Raw genomic sequence first — 21,069 nt, 5'->3', positions numbered from 1 at the left:
CAAAGAATTTACCAACACATTAGAAAAATGAAATGCTTGCTTGCTTGCGGTGGAGTTCATTACAGGAGAACCTACTGAAGGGTCAGTTGGAGGAATTGTCTCAGATCTAAGTTTAAAACAAATAATCCAAAAAAATAAGACTAATATCTGAAACTGTAATCAAGCTATTCTACAGGGTCCCATAAATGGCAATTGAAATGGAAGTTGCAAAACTAACTGTGGTGTGTACTAAACTGGCTTGCTTCTAGTAGGCACACTGGCAAATGATACACTAAGGAGGGTCAAAATGGCTTTTTGGTAGAGGGACATCATGCTTCTGATGATTTGGGCAACATCACTATGCTATTGTGTAAAAGATCCTTGGTCTGCTCACTCCTGAGTATTGTATGTGGGACTGCTTATCTTACAAAAGGGTAGAGTAAAAATGAAGAGCTATATTCTTAATCTTAGAAAAAGTAGGGGAGATATGCTAGAAATCAATAAAATTGTGGCTATTTTGGCAAAGGTGAGATAAGAATGTGTATTCTTTATTTTTTCTAAAGTGACAACAAAGCGGGAACCCAGCTGAACTATTCGGAAGCAGTCTTGAAATCCAAACAAAACAAATAAACATAGTTTAATTGTGTAACTGATTGCCACAAGAAGTTTTGAAAACTAAAAGTATAAATAGATGCAAAGAGTTGTTGTACAAATTCATGTAAGAAAGGTCCAGAAACGACACAGTGATGTGCACATGGGTTTCAGTCCAGGAATCCGTGAGATCCAGGTCATTGGAACTTGGCAGCGTATAGGTTAAAATAATCCATGGAAGTAGCATATTTAACTTCTTATTTTTCCTAAGCATCTGCTACTGATCCTGTTAGGCACAGGAGAGTGGACTGGGCAGATCTTTGATCTGGTGTATTTTTATGTATAGATGACAAAATTTAATTGTTGTTTTTTTAACCAAAATAATTAAATAACAATTTGTGCAGTGATGTGCTTGATCTTCCAAAAATAAAGTCTTACTGGAAAACTGACAAGCTGGACTTACATGAAAGTATCTACAATATAACTATAGTAGATACATTGTCAGAGTAGACATCGTCTTTTACCTGTTTATTAAAAAAAAAAGTTGGTAAAGCCAGACTCTAGCAGATGGTGCTAATTGTGTATTCCCTACTTTAACTGATGCAAACGGTTTTGCAAAAGCACTGTGGACTTTGGTTCTGACACTGTCCTACTGTAATATATATATCTCAGTTGTGAGCAAGCCCTCTTTATGGAAGAATAACTCCCTATTCTGTCTACAGGCATAACTCACCACATGTACACACAGAGAGCGTGTTTTTTGGAATACTTGTTCCATGTGATGGGTAATGGGACTGTGCAAGGTAGCACCGGAAAAGGCATTCCTGGGCGTTTTGTTATGCTAACGGATATTGAGGTGTGACTCACCTGCACCCTGCTTTCAGAGCTGGTGGTGTTTAACTTCTTTGTCAAAGCATGCATACTGCCTGAGTGTGTTAAAAATCCAAAAACTGGAGATAGGCTGCAGAACAAGAGGCTTCTGTGGATACAATTAAATAATAAGTGAAATAAGTTCAAAACACAGACTTCTAGAGTAAAAGAATATGTTTTTCCTGCTGATGAAAAACAAGAAACCAGTCTTCCAAGACTACCCACCTCAGCAAAGCTATTTTTATTCAATGCATTAGAAAACCAGAAAAATAAGTAGACATAAGAATGCATTTGGATTCCAGTGAACCTGCCTGGTACATCACTCTAGAAAGAAAATTCCCATTTATACATAGAATTTACAGAAAAGAAATTTGCTAAAACTGATCTAAAGCTGACTTGATGAAATCCAGAAGGAAAGGCTTTTACTGTGATTATCAGAAATTCACATCTCCCCCTTTATACTACGGTACATAAGAAATGAGTTGAACATGCTTTATATTTCCCCTAACTAGCAATTTTCTGTCTTTGGAAAGTTTTAGAGGGAGGAGCTCAGAGGTGCTGTGGGAGGGACTAAAATTCATATTAAAGTTTTGGCATGAGAGGGAGAATTGTCAGAGTAGAAGGTTTCTTCTGAGGTTTTGCTTTTTTTTTTCAGTTTAGGATGATAAGTATTCATGTTCAGATTCTTCTAATAATTCTTTTTTGGAATTCTGATTGTCAGATTATTCCCAAGATCGAAGAATGTGGACTTTCATGTTCTCAGGTAATCTCTTACTTGTTCCTATTTGCTATCTATCGATATAGTAGTTGTAAGCTGCCAAAACAATTGTAACAAAAGGAAGAAAACAAAACCGGGAAAATATTTCAGCTGTCCTGAACATTCACTTTATATTCCTGTCATTCTAAATTAAGTATCCAAAGTGGCAAAGATGACTGTTAGGAAGGGAGTAAGAAAATGCACCTTACACTATTTCCAACTGCTGTTGTTAGTACCTTTTTTAAATCTGTCTTTTGTATTTGAAAAAAAATGGTTTAGTTCATATTCATTACTTTGGAGAGTCAGTTTTTACAACAACAGTGGTGCCAAAGGGATGAGGGAGGGAGGAAAGGGAGGCTTCAGAAATCGCTAATTATGTTAGGAGTATATGAAACACTGACTTTCCTGTGAATAAATTAATTAAGTTTGAGAAAGAGTAAAAGCTGTTTTTCATTTTGTGGGATGAATGTAACTGCAGTATTAAATTTAATGACTTATGTATGTGCATAAAGTGGAGTGTGAACCATAACATCTCTTTAACAGCTTTGAATTTTGTATATTTCTAAATATCCCCACAAAGGGGCAGTATGGAGATGTTCTGCTTCTGTTGGCATTCTGAAACTGTAAGAATAGAGTACATTGAAAGATAAGTAAAAAAGGATAAAATAATAGGGAATCTGACTTTCAGTCTTGGTAGAGGATGATGGCTGTGTACTTGCTGCAGAGAAGCGGAATTCGTGGCATGAAAGAATTTGGCTGTCCATACAGACTTCTGCTTGAAGATGCCTGTGTTTAGCACAGGCAATGAGACATACTAAAGATTGTCTAAATGTGGTGGTACTACCCAGATATTAAGTTAGTACGTGTTACAGCAGTTTATTCTATATTTTGTATGTGTATCTTAGAAAATACTAGGAATAAAGATGCTTATAAAATAATAGACTGAGGGAAAAAAACCCTCTATCTGTAAAGTTCAATATTCCTGCATGCAAGTTCTGTAGTCTCTATCCACTTAGATAATGTTTTTAAAATAATAAAATATAGTAATAAGAGATTAATCTCTAGATGTACCTGAGGACTTTACAAGGATTTTTATGTACGTATGTTTATGAATGCAAACACACATTTATTTTAAATAATTAATGCTCCTTGGTCTGCTGCAACGAGAGTTTAAATTAGAAATTATTTATTGTTCTAATTTATCCCTCCAAAGAGTATATGATTATCAGACTCAGCATGTAAAAAACAATAGCAATCTTTTTGGTGGGATTCAGCCTAGGGGATAGGATTTACCTCTGGGGACCTTAAAATGCATGCTTCTCTGTCATATCTTAGGTATGTATGTTAAGAAGACTGATTCACTAGATGCCTAAGATATAGACACTACCCTGAGGTTTGGTAGACTGGATCCCTTCCTTTGCCTTCAAGAGTTTGTCTTACAACTTTTCCCATACTGAAGGTCGGATAACTGAGAAAAGTGTAATTTTTTTTTCATTTGCAGGGGAAAGACATTGTTTCTAATCAATATCAATCCATAATTTGTGATGTTAAAGATAGGATGTGGTTCATGTTCTCTCTGCTAGTTGTATTCAGTAGAATCTTGAATGCATTAATGACTTTTTAACACAAAAATGTTTTCTCACTGGGAACAATCATGATCTCAACAGGACAAATTACTCCCAGCATTGCATTTTCAATTTAGTGCAAAGCATTTTAGCTACATGAACTTTACAGTCTCATGACTAGTTTGTTCGAGAGAACACCTTTTTCTTTTTCCTTTGAAAGTAACTACAATTTTGCTGCAAAACTGAACAAATTTGTGGCCTCAATCCCATTCCTACCTGAGTTACTTTAGAAGAGAGAAGTTTATCTTCTTCATAATTTATAACACTATTTTATTATCATTTATAACGGTCTTTATATGGGCACTAACCAGGGGTTACAATTTGCCTTTGTCTATGTGGAATATATGTGTGCTCTCTTCTGCTTTAGCACATCAGATCACAAAGCAGAGAATCAATGCTGGGTTTTTTCTAGCGATTTGCTTAATGTGGCAATGAGATATTGTGATTTTAAAGCTATCAAGTTTTCTGTAGCTGCTTTGCTACAAGTGAGGATTATAGAGAATAGCTTTTTCTTTATGATGTTTTCCCATAAGTTTGTATAGTGGATTTCTCTTCTGCAGGGTCAGTTCTGAGGTTGTGTGGTTCTTCATAAAGCAACAGGGGAATGAAAAGCAATTTGCATTTTTCTGCCTTTTCCAAACTGTGGGTATTGTCAGAAGGTTTTGAGTAGGTTTAATAACTGAAACTGTTCAGTTTGAACAGAAGAATAGATTTTAAGGTGGCTATGTCCCTTGAGTATTTGTATTCAGTTTTGACCTCACTGGGTACTGTTATCAGAGTAAAGCGTTGGTTGTACTTAAGAGGGAAATAGTTATGTAACTGTTTTGAGGTATGTGACTTGAAAATGCTTGACACTGGACGGTTTAGGTTTTGGATCTTATTACAACTTTATGAATCATTCTTAGTTTACCATGAGTACTCAGCAAGACATCCTTGCATTGCCTTGTATTCAGCAATATCCAGGTTTCATTACTATACCACAAACTGTACTTCTGTTCAGTATGGGAAAGGAAAAAACTAAAGAACATTGGATGTTTATGCAAGCATTACATGAAAATTTAAACAGCATGAAAATATACAATTGTGGGTTGAGTGATGGAAAAGGAACAACCAAGCTTTTATTATGCATTATGATTTATTTCTCCTTCCTTATTTTAATGGCTTGGCTTTAGAGCTTGCATGATATTCTGGTATTCAAAGGTTAAATACAATGGGGCTGGTCTCCATGCCTCACCCTATAGCAAACATCGTTATCAACCAAGTTTCCCTGTAAAAGCATAGGGGAATCCCAGCCTGCAATTGAAATTGGGTTTGCACCCTACTCATTTTACAATCCACATTGTTTGCAGGCTGTACACAAAGAAAAAGACTTACACCAAATTTGACTCAACAGCTGGTAAAGATCAAGAGCACTACATTTAAAAAAAAACTCTCCAGAAAACTATGAAATAGTATTTGTATTGTCTGCCATTAAATGTAGTAATGTTTCCAAAGTCCATGAATAAAGAAGGAAACCCTAAACTCAATCTGGGATTTCCCTGCAATTATAAAGGTTATTGGCAGCAAATTCTTGATATAGCTGCTGCCTGTTCATGCTATTCATAATCAAAGTATGTGGTGTTTCTTTACTGGATATTTATGCCATGGATCAGTCCATTCTTCCTGAATACTGCACACTGCAAAATCAGTGTTATAATACAACCCTTAAGCTACTAACTCAGCTGACATAAACTGGCCTTCTTTTTTTCAGCAATTTCTATTTTAAAAGTGATCCCAAGCCTCTAAAATTGGTCATGATAATCTATGTGACATAATTCAGTTGTTCTCTAAAATTTGTTTGAAAAACTAGTTTTAGACATGGAAAATGTCTGACCAGAGGCCTGGCTTCCTCAGGATGAGCATGAGATAGATATAAAGTATGAAGTTCCAACATAGGAAGATGATTCACCACAGACTTTTTTGAGTATGCATCAATATACCTGACTGGAGGAGATGCATTAAAAAAATAAAATGTATCCTCTGCTAATATTTGCTGAGACGCAGCACAGCCCATGAGAGCATGCTCTCGATAGAAGGCCTGGGTTTTGCATCACCGCCTGCCATTGACTCACTTGTGTGGCCCTATTCAAGTAATTTCCTTTCTCCAATTTTCACAAGTACAAAATAATGCTGACCTTCCTGTGTGATGTGTCTTAATAATATGTTTTAATTAAGTGCTTTGAATACTATAATTGTTAAGTACTCATTAGTCAAAGCAGTCATACTTAAGGGGCTCGATCATGTTGAGTCACTGTATTAGAGTGACATTAACCATTTGCTTAGATAACCCTGCTTGCCTTCTCTGCTGGTAGTCAGGAGAGCTGCAGTTTAGCAAGTTTAGGTGACTTATCTCTTGGACTGTGTTTCATATTTGCTCTTAGGGTCAAATATAGCTTGACAATGACATGAGATGCTTAGCTTCCATTTTTCCTGCTGTGTTCTAGGCCACTGGAAGAAAACAGGCAGTGACAGGTATGAGCAGAGACTTCAAAACTCCCTGGTGTTCCTCATTATTAGAGCATTTACCACCACTTCTTTCAGGGGAGGTGGGGATGGAGAAAGCTCTGCAATTCAGAATTTGCAAAAAAAGCAGCTTTAGCTCTTGGTTTATTCTTTCTCCCTTCTCCCTTCCTCAAGAACTCTGGAAGAAGGTTACAAGGTCTGGAAAGAGATAAGTCACTGGAGTAGCAAGAGCAGAGGTACTGCAGACCATCATGAAAGCTGGGGGCACAAAATTAACAGATGTTGGAACTGGACCTGACAAGGTGTCTTGAAACTGAAACACAAGGCAGTGCTAGAAGCTTCACCATCATGGGGCATCAACATAAATACGTTCAGTCAGTACCTGTACCAGGAGGTAGATTTTTTTTTTTAAATAAAGGATATATAAGCGAACTCAGCAGGAGATGGGAGCAGCTGACCTTTATTATTGGCAGCAAACTTTAGCTCACAAATCTCTCTCGGCCCTGATCTTAGGGAGGGAAGATACCCTTCAGCTCCATTTGGATCCAAAGCTCAGTGGTGAATCTTGAGATTTAGGAGTAGGTGCTTTCCACAGCTGCAGAATATTGCTGTCTGACTGATTGCTTTGCAGTTGGAAAGCTACTTGTAATTTGATCAAATCTAGGAGGGACAAATTTTTAGGAGTGGTAATAACTTTAATAAGAACATGTGTGTGATCTAGCTGGAATTCTTGCAGTATGGACTAGGATTAGCTTAATTTGTATGTTTGCTGGAGCTGGCAATGCTGTACCTGTTACTGTGTCATATTTGTTTATACTGTCCCGTACTTCCTCTCTCGCCAGAATGACTGTGCATGGGAGAGAACCAGGGATGATCAAAAATGAGAAGGACCAAAAAGAGGTTTTAAAAGACTTCTTTCTAAGGATAGCTTTTGATATTCTCCTGGCTTTTTGGCTCATCATTGAGAAGCTAGTCTTCACTCCCAGCTAGGTAGGTAATTTGGACCTAAGAAAGGAGTTTCCTCCTATCTGACTGAAGATCATTTGATTTCTGGGAGCCATGAACTCCTATGTACCATGCTGTAGCTACCAGACTGTTCAAACCAGGAACACACATTTGAAGTTCTATGCATTGCGTTACCATCATCCCCACAAGAGATCCCTACGTTTTATATATCAACTCTGGCACAGATGTTTTCATAGTAGTTTTCATACTCTTGGGAAAATATTTTTTTTCTGATTTTGTTAACACTTATTGGATAGTTTTGGAAAACCATGAAATTATTTGCCATCTTAAAAACACGAAACAGAAAGTATGCCCTGAAGAGCAGTGCGTTGCTGAGGAAGTTCCAGACCAGCTCTGAACAACTTGGCTAGGAATGATTGCAGAACTGGTAAATTAATGTATGCCTAGATGTGATATGGATGCGTCACAGCCCTGACCCTGCCTTTACATCTGTAGAAATTCACTGGGCCAGAATTTTCTGAGGTCATGAATAAGCTAGAAAGTCACAGTAGCTAATGATGCTGAGCAGTGGAACAGATTGCCTGCAGAGCTTGTAGAGGTCTCCGCACACGCTAAGCAAATATCTCTCAGATATGTCTCAGATAAAGGTCATTCTTCCTAAGGCAGAAATGTAGAGTAGATGGTATCTTGAGTTATTTTCTAACCCTAATATCTTTGCTTTCATTCATAATTTTCTCTTTTGTGGGATCTAAAGATGGTCTTCCAAGTCATATTTCACTTATTGCTTTGGAACAGTCAAAAGAGGCAAAGACCTGTCTCGCATATCCTGCCTTTTCAGCACGCAAAATATGGGACTCATGGTGAAAACTGTATGGGACACACCACCTCATTCAGGAAGTGTCTATGCAAAAATGAAGAGAGTTTTTTTTTTTACTTTGCAAATTATCTGCGGCTCTTTCTCTTGCTAGAAAATGTCTCAACTTAATTCCTCTAAATATGTGTGGTAAATTTCAATCATTTCTGGAAAACTGGTTGTCTTGGAGTTGCCCCTACTTGCCTGCATATTTTCAGAAAGTATGAATCATATAAACAACATTGTACAGTACTAGACCTGCATTCATTGTCTTTTTCTTGGAAAAACTTTGAGGAAATAGAATTTATTGCAGTTAATACATTTCACTGTCTCCAGTTTTGTTTTTCCCTTTCATCCCTACATATGCAAACTTCCTTGATCTTTTTCCCACTTCCTTATTTCCCTGACATGCGGTTCTTCCTTCCATGACTGCAATGACAGTTTTCTCCATTACTTTTCAAATTTTGATATCTTTGTATTATATTTTTCCTCATTTGTGGTTTGGGCTTTTTAAAAATTTATTCTTGCAATTGTCATTCTTGTATCATGCTTCATGTTTAGTTTTGGTCAGTAGTATATGTTCTTTTAATATTTCCCCCTCATTTACAATATATTATGTTTATATATGATATAGTAGAATAATTTTTAGAGCACGGTCACACCTGTGTTACCATTTAGTCTGCCTTTGTAGCTTATTTTCCCTTCCACTTAGGGGGAAAAAACCACAAACACTTTTTAGGCGCATGTGTGGCATAGGTGGTTTTCAGTGAGTAAGGCCTATCATTAAAAATAAGACAGAGTGAAGCAACCTATGAAGGTACTGAACACTGATGGTTTTGTTAAGCTGAGGCCATGCCCAAAATTATTGCTGCCTCTAGGGACAACAGTGTGATCAGGAGAGTCAGGTGAAACAATGCTGCTGTTGTAAAGTTGGCAGAATCCTGCCTCTTTGGAAGACCTTCTTTTGGACCTCTGCCTCTGGTAATTGGACAGCGCTAACTTTAGCAACTGCAGTTGTTATACAAGATAAAGCCAAACTATATGATTATTCCATAGTTTGGGTTTTTTTCCCCTTCTTCCCCCACCCCAAACCCCCACAAAATTATGAGTTAACACCAAAAAGAGAAATAGACTACATAATGAATTTTTGAGTAGTTATATTTTATTTTGTATTTTATATAATTTATTCTTACTTAGCATCTCCTAATTTATTCATAAGTAGCTTCTGTATCAGTTATCTCAAACTGCAGATGTTTTGGCTGGAACGGACAGTATAGATATTTTCAGTAGGGCTTTTCTACATCGCAAATTAGGAATGTTTCTTAATTTTTAATGTACTCATACTGCTAGCTCTTTCAGGGAAAAGTGATTTTGGCTTTTGTTGTTCTTGATAGGAGAGGAAGGGCATGTATGCAGGGATTCTGGTATAAGATTTCTGATGCAGGATTAAGAATTTCAGATGCCATAATAATACAAGTATGAATAGTTAGGAAATAATCCTCTCAAAAATTTTCAAGTATACAGCTGCAAAAAAAAAAAAAATTCACCTACATGTACCAAGATTTTCCTCATTTTGCTGTGGCTAGAGTGTTTTTGTAACTCAGCAAGCACAGTTAGAGCTGGTCAGGCATCTTTGTCATTAAGTCTTTAAAGGAAGCAGTTCCTTAAGTGATACTGTGGCACCAGGAAGGAATGTAGTGGCCTCTCAGGACTGCCATCCGAGACTACTCTACCATTGCTTCTAGCATGGCCTGAGGGATCATTTGTATGGCTTTACATCCTTACACAACAACATAATAAGCTAAGACTAGAATAAAACCAAAGTCAACATTTAAAAATAATTCTCAGTAGGAAGAGCTATAATCAGGTAGTTCCAAGTTTACTGAGGTTTGAAAATTCTCTCTGTTGTAGAAGAACAGGGAGAAACACCATTTTTATGGGAGCTATAAACCCCAGAAACATGTGCTCCTGTGTTTCACTCCATGGCTTTGAAGGGTGTCTCAGCCCTGACATGTGGCCTCCAAAGTCTTGAAACTGTTATAAGAAATTATTGCCAAGCATGCTTTGTTATTCTAAATTTTAGTACGTGATCCACGCTGGCAGGGTTGGGATTAGGAAGCTCATTTTTGTTTTTAAGCCCCTCTGCCCCCAACTTTTCAGGATAGTATCTGTGTAACATTCACCCATTCTACGATCCTGCTCCTTTCCTATGGTTCCAGGTTATTAAATAAAGATTAAATGGAGATCATGAGAAAGCATTAGCAACTTGTCAGGGCAGTGTGAGAAACCTGCACGCTCAGCATGGTGCTGCCTCAATTTAGGCAAGGGAAAATGTTAAGCACCGGGTTAGTCTGAACTCCACTCCCTAGAGCCCAGCCACCTGAGTTATGAGCCAGAGTTTGACATTCTCTCTACAGAGTAGCTGCTGAGAGCCACTCTTCCAAAGTTTCGGTTTCTGGTTTTTTTTCTGATGGCTGCTTAAAATAAAATATAAGTGGCCTTTGAAGTAGGAAACAATCTCCCATTTGAATGTTGAAAGAACTCAGCTTTAAAAATTACACTGCAACTGGCCTGACCTTCTCTCAGACCATCGTTCTTTTATTTCCTCTCTATACAATATCACTGCTTTGACAGGAGGCCTGGGAAACCCTCTCATTTACTGGGCAGCATGGCAAACAGACAACTTAGGGTTAGAACTATTTCATGTTAAGGAGGATGTTGAACCTGGCTGTCCCTTGAGGTAAGGACTTGAAATCTAGAGTGTAAAAGCTGGAACATGCCCACATTCTGCTTTCCTCTTCTAATATTTCCAGTTTGAAAGACTAGGCTTGAGTTTTTAAAGTTTGACCTGTTACTATTAAATCTCCTCCAGCCACCTGCTATGCCTGGGGCCATGGTGTCTCACTTGTGTGTGCTATCCCAAAGAGCTTTAGCATGAGCTAAGTGTCATTCCAGCTTTGTTGTGGTCATGCGCTGAACACCAAACTGCATGCATCCAGGGAGCTTTCAGATCAGAAAGGGAAGTGCCTAATAAACTTAGGTGCCTCTAGTGTTAGGTTGCAACTAATAAGGTGTTATGGATCATGGTGTTTGGCTGAGATCGCCACGGTTTGCTTAAATTACGTTTCAGGTACCTAAATCCTCTTTTAGATTTGGCTGACTTAATTTTATTTTGCAAATGACTGCAAACTTTGGCTCCATTTTACTACCAGTAGTAGTGCAAAATCTGCACAAAGAAATTGCCTTACTTGGAAATTATGCAATCCTTTTCTCCTGGGCAAAGCTGAAGTTTGTATAGGTGTATTAGGTTTGCGTGGCAAGGTTTTTGTAACGGAGGCATTACAGGGGTGTCTTCTGTGAGAAGCTGCTAGAAGCTTCCCCTATGTCCAGTAAAGCCAATGCCAGCTGGCTCCAAGATGGACCCGCCGCTGGCCAAGACTGAGCCCATCAGCGACAGTGCTAGTGCCTCTGGGATAACGTATTTAAGAAGGGGAAACAAAAAACCTCTGCAATTTCAGCCGAAGAGAGGTTTGAGAATATGTGGGAGAAACAACTCTGCAGACACCAAGGTCACTGAAGAAGGCTGGGGAGGAGGTGCTCCAGGTGCCAGAGCAGAGATTCCCCTGCAGCCCGTGGTGAAGACCATGGTGAGGCAGGCTGTCCCCTGCAGCCCATGGAGGTTAATGGTGGAGCAGATATCCACCTGCAGCCAGGGAGGACCCCACACTGAGCAGCCTGAAGGAGGCTGTGACCCTGTGGAAAGCCCGTGCTGGAGCAGGCTCCTGGCAGGAACTGTGGCCCCACTGAGAGAGGAGCCCATGCTGGAGCAGGTTTGCTGGCAGGACTTGTGACCCCATTGGGGACCCACGCTGGAGCAATCTGTTCCTGAAGGACTGTCTCCCGTGGGAGGGACCCACACTGGAGCAGTTCATGAAGAACTGCAGCCTGTGGGAAGGACTCAGGCCACACTGGAGCAGGGTAAGGGTGTGAGGAGTTCTCCCATTGAGGAGGAAGGAGCAGCAGAAACAACCAGTGATGAACTGACCACAAACCCCCCCATTCCCTGTCCCCCTGCGCTGCTGGTGGGGAGGAGGTAGAGAAAATTGGGAATGAAGTTGAGCCCAGGAAGAAGGGAGGGGTGAGGGGGAAGGTGTTTTAAGATTTAAGTTTTATTTTCTCATTATGTTGCTCTGATTTTGATTGATAATAAATTGAATTAATTTTCCCCAAGTTGAGTCTGTTTTACCTGTGACGGTAATTGCTGAGTGATCTCTCCCTGTCCTTATCTCGACCCATGAGCCTTTTGTTATATCTTTTCTCCCCTGTCCAGCTGTTTTTCCCACTCTGATCTGATTCAAAGTTCATTCAAATCAGTGGAAAGAATTTCACTCAGCCATAGTCCTCCACAATTTGTGAATGTGAGCAGGATGGCATTTATCATTTATAAAGGTCACAGTGTACTGCAGAACACTGCTCTGCTCCTGGGACTGACTCTAAACATAAGCAAAATGGGTGATTGTCTAAAGCAAAGTGGTGAGGGCTTTGCTGTGTATGCCAGAGCACTGGCAAGCCAGGCCTGCAATATATTCCCTCTTTTGCTGAGCAAGAGTGTTAGTATGTATGAGAAGAATGTAAATGGAATAGAAAAAGATCTTCAGGCCAAAAGAAAAATAAGTATTTCCAAAAGAAATAACCACTGCCTCCAGCAGCAGCAGGAAGAGAAATTCTATCCCAGAGGTTCTTTTCTCATAATCTTCACTTCAGTTCTTGCCTTTTTTGTTCTTTTTCCTTCTTTGTGGCAATCTCACTGCTCACTGGTTCCAGTCACCTCTGAGGCTGCAAGTCTCAGTGCTGTCAGTGCTGCTGAGGGACCTTCACTAAGTTTTTCTTGTAGCCTCTTCTGTGCTACAGAGATCACTATACTATCCTAACCTCAAAGCATGGGATATCCAGGGTTGTCACTATGTCCTCCATTTTTCAAGAAATGGCCAAAGTAATGGCTGACTTGATCTGATGTTGGTGACAGTACTGTTTCTAGCAGGAGGCTGGACTTGGTGACCTCCAGAGACCCTTCCACCTTAACTGCCTTTGATTCCATTTTGTCATTCTCTGTATGATATCTCCAGTCATTCATTGAAATAACCATTAATGCTGTTTTAGAATGCCCCTGTCTCATTGTTAGACTAGAAGTGCTGATTTGGTAGATTAGTTGTCCTTTCAAGTAGCTGAGTGGTCTGAAATTTTTGACACACTATGTATGGGATGGTGCTGATTTATACCAGCTGAGGGTATGGCATTCAAATTGCATTTTAATTTTACTTTGTCTATTGTATGCAATTCTGTTTTGTTAACAACTTGTATTAATATTTTAGGAAACATGACATCAAAATTATTGACTTTTTTTGTTTTATTTATTTTTTTTGTTTTTATTTCTAAAAAATAGAAGCTAAAGCATACTGTTGCTTCAAGCAAATTCTGCTTCTAGTTCTGGAGCTCAAGCATACAATAGGACAAGCAGCTTTTATTTCAGACTGTCATAGCTCCCTTTGGTCCAATAAATTTAAAAGCAAGTGGTTTCTATGTAGGCCCTTTTTGTATCGCAGCATTATTTGTACATACCATTCACTTAAAAAAATACAAGGGGGGGAATATTCTTCCCAGCTGTAAGACCTCAAAGGCAATATTGTTTTGACTGGACATTCACTTATAGGATAAATGCATGTCACTGCAGAGTCCCCAGAAATATAACTACTGTGCTGCCAACTCTATCACTTTTTCTGCTCTATAGAAGGGATACAACCACGCAGCTGTAGGTCAGAATGTAGGTCAGAAGACATTATGAGCCACATGCAGTCCAGCTGAAATACGGGAGCAGGAATCCTCTGCGTCAATACAGTGAAGGAGGAAACACATATTGATTTGAAGACAGAAATCTCTATTATACCTGAATAGCACCAGGTAAACAGAAGGACAAAAATGTAAGGGGCCTGAGGGTCTTGTGTTAGTAACGTGTTCCTGCATTACTGAAGTAAAGGAAGCGTTGGCCTTGTGACAAACCAGAGGTTGTGGAGGACAGCACGCATACGTTTGCATGTACCTGTGAAATGGCAAATAGAGCGGGGAGCAAGAACTGGTAAAAGGCTATGCTTTAGACCACTGTGAAACCTTACTGAAGGTTGTCCAATAATCTTCAATAAACCCAATAATCTCTTTCCTGTTTTTTCACTGTCAGTTCACCGCTTAGTTGAGAGCACATCAGCATAGCGTTAACACAGGCAGAGGTTACCTTGCTCTGTTGGACCCAAGCCAGCACTCATTGGAAAAGTCTGTCACTTTGCTTGCACTGTACTGAGCCTGAGCTTAATACCCCACTTCTCAGTAGTACTTATCCTCTCAGGTTCAGCACTGCAATAATCTGATGGGATTATTTTTGTTCAGCTTGGAACACATGCAAAGACGCTCGGAGCTCGATAATGCACAGGCATGACTCAGATGTTTTGTTTAGCATTCTGTAAAAAAATCCAGCAACATCCAGGCACTCTTGTAGAAGCAGTACTTCAAAGTAGTTCCAAAATAATGCTTTGCCGTAAGTTCAGGTACCTATTTCTTTTCTGCATGGACAACAGTCAAAATGCTTCCTTCTATGATTGCTTAGCTGATCCCATTGCACAGTGTATTTGATTTATCTGATCACCACATTGTCAGTAAAAGTTGAAGAACAACCTTGTGGTTTGCCAAAAGTTAAAAAGGATCATCAGTAAGATAGTTTTACCTTGGCAATGGAAGTAATTACACATGACGTCAAAACAAATACAGATGCTCCTTTTGAGAAAAGGTCTTTTGGAGACACTGGATCAGCAGTACTAACTACGAATTTTTAACAGTTCTAAATTTTCATATTACGTGTATTAATCATTATAATCCCCCTGGTTCTCAGTAAATATAACCACAATTTTATTCAATTGCCAAGTGTGTTCTGTAGGCTTATTATTTTTCCTTTTCACCCATTTCCAGTAACATGCTTTTTTTGTATAAATGCTTGACTGTGATATAGTTAAGGCTTTTTTTTTAGTGGAACAGGAATCATTATGTTATCCCTGTGCTTTCTCTTACTGTAAAGAATTCTGTTTCCTTACATTTGGTAAGATAAATACAGTTGTGACCTTTATAAAAATAGAATGGCAAAAGTCCTGTGAGTTTCCTATCCTCACCAGCATCAACGACATGTAAAGTGCAAAGCCATTATCTCCTTTGCCTGTGAAAATAGCTCTGGCAGAAGCTAAAGCATACTCAGTTGTTTCCATTTGTGAAATTCTCCCTAGACAGTTTCTGGGGCTGAATGTCTCTATGAAAGTAATTACAGTCATTTGTTGATAGTCTGAGGAGCTTATGGTACAGCTCTGAATCCCCTCTGTTTCCATCCAAGGTTCCTAAATTGTGTAGGTCCCTATCACTTTGTGGCTGTCCACTGCTCAAAGACCTTTTTCTTTATGGACGTGATTGAGACCACATTAGCACTGTCAGGTTTTTCACTACAGGCCATGAGAAATCATTTAGGACTCTTATGGCCCAGCAACTGTATCCTCTTCCCTCCATGAACTGAATGGGGTGAGCGGATGGAGAAAAGAAGGCTGCTGCTGGATTGCTTACACAGAAAGGGGTAAGTAGCTCCCTCTCTGTATGGGGCTACTGATATGACATGGCTGTGGTGCTCCCGATTGAGACAAGGAATATTACCACATTCCAAGGCACCAAAAAACCACTAGTGGGAAACTGTCTTCAGAACTAGTGTGTGGTTCTGGTCACTCCATTTGGACAGAAACATTAAAGCAGAAATAGCTGCTGAAAAGGGTGATGGTAAGAAGGAAAGCCTGTTTTATTAGAGAGGAATAAAAGAGCTTGGCTTTTATAGTCTCGCAAAAAAACCACCAAACCCTGGGAAAAGGTATATTACTGGTTGTAGATAAATGGAAAGTGAATTCCAAGGTGGAAAGCACCTATTTAAGTGAAAAGATATTGGGCACCATCAGAAGTAAACACAAGCTAACCATGATTGTGTTTATGTCAGAAATTAAAAGATCTGGTGCTGGCAGAGAACTGGGCTTCTGGAATAGCCTTGGTTATTGGAGCAGTGCACATGAAAGCCTGACTGATTTTAAAATGAAGCTTCACCAATTTTTGAAAGGGATTAGATGATGTGATACCTGTGGTTATCAAGGGACTAGACCCAGTGATCTGTGAGATCCTTTCTAATTGTGTGCAGTATAAGATGGACTTGTACAGAGCATCCCCCCTCAACTGGAAATCAAAAAGAACATTATTAAATTAATCATCTTTGTCAGTCTTTTGGCTACAATTTGAGCATCAGTTATTGCAAGACACACTTTCCCTTTGTTGTAAGAGTACATTCAGTCCCATGCTTACTTTTAACAGTGCTCAAAGAACAGAAATTACTGGAATAAAGGGAAACATCAGAATATGGTCATGTTCCTTTTACTCTGCCCCTCTGGCAGTTGAACCTAATAGGTTCAGGTAATAGCTTTGCCACTGAGGATCTCTCAAAAAGCGGAAAAACTGTTCACTCTACATTCACTGACATTAATGTAGGCACCTTAATGAATGAATGTTAAGTGTCTGACAACCTGGTCCCAATTAAATAATACATCTTAAAGCATTTTCAAGCATATTCCTATTCCTGATGGAGTTGTGGAAGAAATGGCACTGACTCTTCTATGAATGAGGTGCAGCAGAGCTAACAGGTAGACTGTGGAACCGAATTTGCCTCAGACTCTTTCCTGCATGACAGAACATTCAGGGAAGAATTTCTACAATTCTGCAATTGATTCAGTGCCTGAAGATATGAAAGGAAATGGGAAACAGATCTAATCTTTGTTTCTTTTCCTTGGTAATTTTAATTCGTGAAAATACTCTCTGTGCCCCCAAATCCAAATCTTCGTCTGCTGATCTCACTTTCTTCTCTACATTCTTTAAACAAAACAATGTGATATTACGGTTGGTTTAGATTGAGGAGAAGTTGCTGTGCTAGCTAAAAAATTGGCACCACACCTTCTATTCAGAAGGTTGCACGTTGGTGGTGTCTCTTCAGATAACCTCTAGCTACAGTTGAGTAATACCACAAATGGGGAAAACCCTAGAGAAATAGGAAAATCCCTAACTGTTTGTGTTGTGTAAGTATATTTTGCTTAGGCTTTTTGCCAAAGCAGATAGGAATCAAAGATGCTCTCTGTATAGGAGTAAAATGTGCTATCATGTTCAGGATCTTATTTTTGCCTAAAAGACACCCACAGCATTTGTGAAAGGGGAAGAAAATTTCCATTCTTGTTTTAGTGTGTTATGTTTTTCTGTTGCATTCATCACTGAAAATTCCTGAAAACAAAAGATATAGAAAGTGGGAGAGGAACTTGGTTAATTTATTTGAGTTCTTCTTTGAGACAAATGGTCTCTTTTGACTCTTTTGCAAAATGATTATAAAAGAAAATACCACCCCCACCCCCCTTTGGTATTGTACAATAAAAAGAAACACTTATTAAAAAAAAGGAATTGAGCTGTGATCAAATGGTCCCTGTGACTGGCAAGTGTTTGTGCAAATGTTTGATTATTTATGGAAAACTTCCCAACAACTTCTCACCCAGAACAAAACCAAGTGCCCAAGAATGACAAAATATGTCTCTATCAGAACAAAAATCAATGATGGATGTTTCTTTTTTCCCATGGAGAAGATGAGAAAATAGATGCGAGATAGTACTGGAAAGTGCTCAGATGCTAGGATTCATCTAAGAAATACTGAAAAACAATAATTAATTAGGATAGACAAGAAGGTATAGGAGGATTTCTGCATTGTCCCACAGCTCCACAGAGGTGGGTGGTTTTTTTTTCATGTTTGTAACTTAAGATAATTTATTTACATATGATTCGCATTTTTCATGTGTCATAACAGGGACCCCAAAGCACTGGCCTTCTTTAGGTGAAAGGCTGAATCCTCTGAATTTTGTGAGATTTTTGTTGTTTACAGCCGTTTACTGTCTCTAACTTATGGTTAAAGAAGTTTGTTTAAAAATGGTGTTCTAAGAAATTTTGACTGGCAATTGGGAACTCTCTCAAGCCACCTAACCAAAATATTTTCAATAGTCTGGCTGCAACATGGGAAGTTATCTGCTAAATTATCAACCTCATGAATGATTAATTTGTTCCAGTAAGCAGTGGCTCATCAATTATTTGATCCAACACTTAGGCTTTCTCAGCAAGAAAGCCAGCTCCCTAACTCACTCACTCGATTTTTTTGCAGTCATTTTGTACATTTGTCCATTCTACTCCCTAAGGCCATGGAGAACCTCAAGTAAAGAGACTGAATTCAGATTGTCCTTCTGCATACTCCTGCAGGGTTTGATGAGAAATAATTCAAAATTAGGGCTTTGAAACAGCACTTAAAATGCCAGTAGTTTTATATGAGCTGGCATGTTCAACTTCTACTGGTTTAGTGTTGCACTGAATTATTCAGAAAGCTATGGTCTTCTTCCTGTTGATTAATGTGCATTGGGAGAAGCAACAAGCTATCAATTAAGCTTTTTTTTTTGGAGATCAGAAATAATTAATAAATGACAAATATTTCTATGGACACATTACATCAGAAATGAGGTTGCATGTGTTACATTTTTCAATCAGGGGGATTTGGAGAATTTATGAAACAATTGAAATATAAGTACCCCAGTTTTAGAACAGTTATGTAAGAAAGTTTGATTTCCTTTATAGAATCATAGAATCATAGAATGGTTTGGGTTGGAAGGGACCTTTAGAGGTCATCTAGCCCAACACCCCTGCAGTGAGCAGGGACGTCTTCAACTAGATCATGTTGCTAGAGCCCTGTCCAACCTGACCTTGGGTGTTCCCAGGATGGGGCACCGACCACCTCTCTGGACAACCATCCTCATTGTAAAAAATTTCTTCCTTTTGTCCAATCAAAATCTACCCTCTTTCAGTTCAAAACCATTACCCCTTGTCCTATCACAACAAGCCCTACTTTTCTGAGTGTTGATGTATTATTGTGTAGAAGCAGCCAAAGTAATATCTTTAACAATGTCACAAGTAATTTTGATAATCTTCTGTCTACGAAAGTATATGATGATCTGTCTTATTATAAAAATTGGTTTAAAATACCACCTTTTCTGCATCTGCACTTTTATGAGTCATAGTGACAAACTGCCAATTGTAAAAGATGAAAACTTACCTTGAGAAGTGATTCTTAAAAATAAAAGTGCCAAAAGGACAAAGGAATGAGAACTAATAGAGCTTAGATACTGCTCATTGGTTTTCTAAAGGCCTTCTTTAAAAACAAGCTTATCTAGTTAAAAACTTAAAAACAGCGATGAAGGACAGAAAACACACTTCTCAGATACTCTAGGCAGTATTAAAAAGATCCTAAAATGTTTTAAAAGGACTGAGACCTGCCAGTCTGTTTGAGAGCAGAGGAGACAAGGTGGTGCCTGCTCCATTTGTGGGTGTGATAAAAGTGTCTTTACGAATGAGACACTGATTTTAAAGGAAAACAGAGAACATACATGCTGTATACAGAGGAATACTGGTATAAGTCCTGTGTCAGAAGCCGGAATGCCAGAACAGCAGAAAGCAGTATTTGCTGGCTAATTAATAGCCTTTCTTTAGAATGTCATGCATAGTAGTAAAAATAGGATTTGTTATTTTTATACTCTACAGAATTCTAGTGTGTGGTTAAGTGTTTATTTTACTGGGAAAATGAATGGATGTAGTCTGTCTGAAAGATAGCTGGAAATCTGTTAAAATCTCAGTGTCAGGTTCACTGTGCCTCCTACAAAAACACTTTCCCACTTGAACACGGTAAGTACTGTGCCTGAGTAATTTAATTTTCAGGATTCTAAGCCAGATAGTTCTCAGAAATAAAAAGGCAAGTCTTATTTCTAGACTTCATTTGCAATTACTGTAATAGTTCCTTCCATTGGCCTACTGTGATCTTCTAAAAATCATATTCAATAGTTCTAGATATCTTCCATTAAAAAATTGCTTGGTTTCTTTGCCCTGGTATGAAGCAGTCCCTTGTAAAGTAACAAACAGTAAATAAGCTATTGGTCAGTGTGAATGGCAGTACCTGATAAAACTATGTCTGTATTTGAAGGAACTGTTATACTTGTTATAATAATTACACCTCAGTAGAAATTCATGAAAATAAGGATAATGCTGATCTCATGTCCCCATATATATCAGGCTGTCATTTGCAGTAGCGGTGTGCATTTTCACTCTATTTGAAAATCTTCTTTTTATCTTGAAAATTATTTCTGTTGTGGACTGTGACTATGTTTACCTGTTTAAGGCATGTTTATATTTGTTTATAATGATTAAGCAATATTGATTTTTATTATTACCCCAGCTTTTATAATACTTTTGTTTCTGTTTGCAGGGGATTCATTGTAAGAGCAAACCTTCCAGTGAGTATACATCATTCACATTTTTGCTACATTCGTTTCTGAAAGATAAAGATAATTTCTTGCAGATAATAAATCCACTTTCCTGGTGACATCGGATCACTGTCATAACAGGGTATTTACCACCAGTTGCCTTGTACAAACATTGGAAATTGGCAGGTTCTGATAAGTAATAGGTTAATAATGACTGTTCATTGTCACTTTATAATGTTCCTTACCATAGATGGTCATTGGGAGAATTAGCTTATTCATTTCACATGGTTTATTGCTTCTACTCATTACCTACAGTAATAATACAGGCTCTTGAATTACCTGAACTCCGAAAGCTCCATCAATCACTCCTCCAGTGCACATAGCCACTTGACAGGGCAGTACGAGGCAGCTGCCTTGCAGGCAGTCCCCTCTGAGAGGACAGTCCTAGCTGGAGGCCCACCTCTGACCACGGCTTGTCTC

General features: G+C 38.6%; 1 protein-coding gene across 1 annotated transcript in view; it reads left to right on the top strand.

The window, feature by feature from the left end:
* Positions 1 to 2,050: 2,050 nt before the first annotated feature.
* The window catches only part of IL17REL (interleukin 17 receptor E like), a 45,439-nt gene continuing 26,420 nt past the window's right edge, over positions 2,051 to 21,069 (top strand). The window contains exons 1-2 of the mRNA XM_064454561.1: positions 2,051 to 2,203; positions 20,592 to 20,619. Coding sequence (XP_064310631.1) covers positions 2,102 to 2,203; positions 20,592 to 20,619 — 130 coding nt within the window. The 5' untranslated portion in view covers positions 2,051 to 2,101. The remainder of the gene's footprint in view (positions 2,204 to 20,591; positions 20,620 to 21,069) is intronic.

This window comes from Phalacrocorax carbo, chromosome 1 (assembly GCF_963921805.1).
Source record: "Phalacrocorax carbo chromosome 1, bPhaCar2.1, whole genome shotgun sequence".
NCBI classification, from domain to species: Eukaryota; Metazoa; Chordata; class Aves; order Suliformes; family Phalacrocoracidae; genus Phalacrocorax; species Phalacrocorax carbo.
Note: the sequence above shows the minus strand (reverse complement) of the source record. Positions and strands in the feature narration are given on the sequence as shown.